A 2,696-nucleotide genomic window follows, 5' to 3' on the forward strand; every position below is an offset into this window, starting at 1 on the left:
AATCTTATAGAGTACAAATAATCTAAATATTACTATTATTTTTAACAATCATTTCTTTAATGGAATAATCTTATATAATAAAATTTTCTGAAAGTCAAAGTCAGATTATACATACATAATACATTAATATGAATAAGAAAAAAAGGCAAAGATGAAAATGAGTCGTTTAGATTTTGTATGAAAATATTATCTTGTAATCCTATTCTTTGTCATTATATATTTTGTTATTTTACAACCTTATTTTTTCTCAAATTACTAAGTAATTATTTTTTTTTTTTTTTTGAAGGGAATTACTAAGTAATTATTAATGTAATGGTTTCCCCCCTCAAAAAAAAAAATTAATGTAATGGTTTCATTTTTGGAAATTTATTTTAAAGGTAGTACTTGTTTTTTGACATGAAATGTAGTACTTAGACTTTGTTCTTTTGGACTCAACTCAACTAAAGAGAATTTTTCTGAATTGAACTAAACTGAACTGTTCTAAATCAACCTAAACTAAAATAATTGAAAATTGTGAAAGAAAAAAGTGAACTAAACTTAATAAACCTGAACTGAATTGAATTTGTCTAAAATAAAATACACGCCTATAACCCGTCGAAAAGAAAAAAAAAATACACGCCTACGAAATATGAAATTGCAATCAGGAGAAGTGTTACAAAATCATGAATGAAGCTCCAGAAGAGAGATCGAATTTAACTTGATATTTTTGGCTCTCATTTTATCTTATTCTGGAATCTGGATTATGAACTACTATATGTTCATTTTACTGAAATTACAACCCAGAAACAGAGCAGGGATGAAGATGACGATGAAGATGAAGCTCAAGTTTACTCCTGAAGCTTTTGCTGCCTTCTTTCATGGTGGTACTACTCTTATTACTCCTTTTACTTCTTTTCATTCACGCAATTATTACTCCATTGCAACTGATGCTGTTATTCAAGATCGTCAGTTGTTTCTCCATTCAGTTAGAGAACACTGTAAATTAGGGTTTTCAAATCTTTCAATTTCCCCCTTTCTCTCTTCCATCAAATACTCTCTTTGCGCCCTCTTCCTTCTATTATCTATTTCAATCAACTCTTCACTGCCATTTCCAAATTGAAACACCTTCAACCTCATTCCATCATCATCTCTCTCCTCAGGGACCTGAATTCTCTGGTATTCCACCCGATATGCATACATTGGGTATTCTCACCAATTGTTACTTGCCATTTGGGCCGTGTTGATTTCGGCTTCTCTCTTCTCGCCAAAGAACTTAAGCTTGGTTACCCCTTTGATGGTGATTGTGTTATTTTTACTACTTTAATCAATGGCTTTATCCACTGTGATAAGCTTCCTCAAGCTCTTCAATTGCTAGATCAATTGTTAAGCTAGGTTTCCAACCCAACATTGAACCTATGGTGCTATTTCAAAGGCCTTTGTCGGATTGGTGACAATGCTGCTGCCCTTCACTTGCTTAAGAAGATGCAATGTGTATTTGTAAGCCTAATCTTGTCATCTATAAGCACCATTATGATAGTCTTTGTAAGGATAGGCTTTGAAAGAGGCCCTCGACCTGTTCACTGCCATGAAAAGTGAGGGCATTAAACCTGACGTTGTCACTTATACCTCCTTGATTAGAGGTCTCTACAACTCCGGCTCCAAGGTCGAGGCTAAAGATATGCTAGCTCAGATGTTGGAGTGTAACATAGCACCAAGTGTTATCACCTTCAGCATGCTTGTTGACATGTTTTGCAAAGATGGGAATGTTGATGAAGCACAAGCTATTCTAGACTACATGATTGAGAGAGGTGAGATTCCAGATGTTAAACTTACAGTGCTTTACTGGATGGTTATTGTTTGCGTGGTCAGATGGAGGATGCAGAAAAATTACTTGATTTGATGGCCAAGAATGGTTGTGAGCCTAATATCGTAAGTTTCAACACTATCATTAATGGATACTGCAAGGCAAGAACCATTGACAAGGCCCTACACTTGTTCCAAGAAATACTTCAGAATGGGGTGACACCTAATGTTGTTACCTAACCACTCTTATTGATGGACTATGCAAAGTCAATAGACTCCACTTGCACGCCAGAGTTTCAAGGATATGCAAGGGCATGGAATTACTCCTAATGTTGTCACATATGGTTCCTTGCTTGATAGCTTATGCAAAAAACGCGCTACTTGATGAGGCAGTGGCGTTACTTGAAGAAATGGAGGATAATCGTGTTAAGCCTAATGTTGTCATCTATAATATCTAATGGATAGTTTGTGTGAGGCTGGGCAACTTGAAGATGCAGAAAATTTTTATATCTGATCTTGCGTTCAAGGGCCTGCAACCTGATTCTAAAACATATAATATAATGATTAAAGGTTTTAATGCAAGAAAGGGCTCATGGATGAGGCTATCCAATTGTTGAGGAAATGGAGGAAGACAGTTGCTCACCAATGATGGTACTTTAATACGATTATCAGAGGATATATTCTCAATAATGACTCATCAAATGCATTGTACTATTGTGATCTTATGGTTAGCAAGGGACTCAAAGGTGATGCTGACACTTTCTCGTTACTGGTTGGCCTATTGTCGTCTGGTAACTTAAATGATTCATCTAAGGATCTTCTTAGGGAGTTCTTGAAATGATGTGGGTAATATGATTCCAAATTGCAATTATTACTTACACTTTTTCGTACTGGTTGGCCTATTGTCGTCTGTT

General features: G+C 35.4%; 1 protein-coding gene across 1 annotated transcript; it reads left to right on the forward strand.

The window, feature by feature from the left end:
* Positions 1–802: 802 nt before the first annotated feature.
* Positions 803–2,240, forward strand: LOC130591195 (pentatricopeptide repeat-containing protein At1g62930, chloroplastic-like). The gene is made up of 4 exons (XM_057394132.1): positions 803–977; positions 1,412–1,476; positions 1,532–1,787; positions 2,143–2,240. The coding sequence occupies exons 1-4, from the start codon at positions 803–805 to the stop codon at positions 2,238–2,240; spliced, it is 594 nt and encodes a 197-aa protein (XP_057250115.1).
* The last annotated feature ends 456 nt before the right edge of the window (positions 2,241–2,696 follow it).

The sequence above is a fragment of the Beta vulgaris genome, chromosome 4 (genome assembly GCF_026745355.1).
Source record: "Beta vulgaris subsp. vulgaris cultivar EL10 chromosome 4, EL10.2, whole genome shotgun sequence".
Classification (NCBI taxonomy): Eukaryota; Viridiplantae; Streptophyta; class Magnoliopsida; order Caryophyllales; family Amaranthaceae; genus Beta; species Beta vulgaris.

Bases quoted from the DNA above. Each gene is read 5' to 3' on its own strand.
- LOC130591195 (XM_057394132.1), top strand. From the start codon at position 803: ATGACGATGAAGATGAAGCTCAAGTTTACTCCTGAAGCTTTTGCTGCC. The intron at 1,477-1,531 runs GTAAGCCTAATC...TTGTAAGGATAG, and splicing joins AGAAGATGCAATGTGTATTT to GCTTTGAAAGAGGCCCTCGA. The intron at 1,788-2,142 runs GTGAGATTCCAG...CTTGCTTGATAG, and splicing joins AGACTACATGATTGAGAGAG to CTTATGCAAAAAACGCGCTA.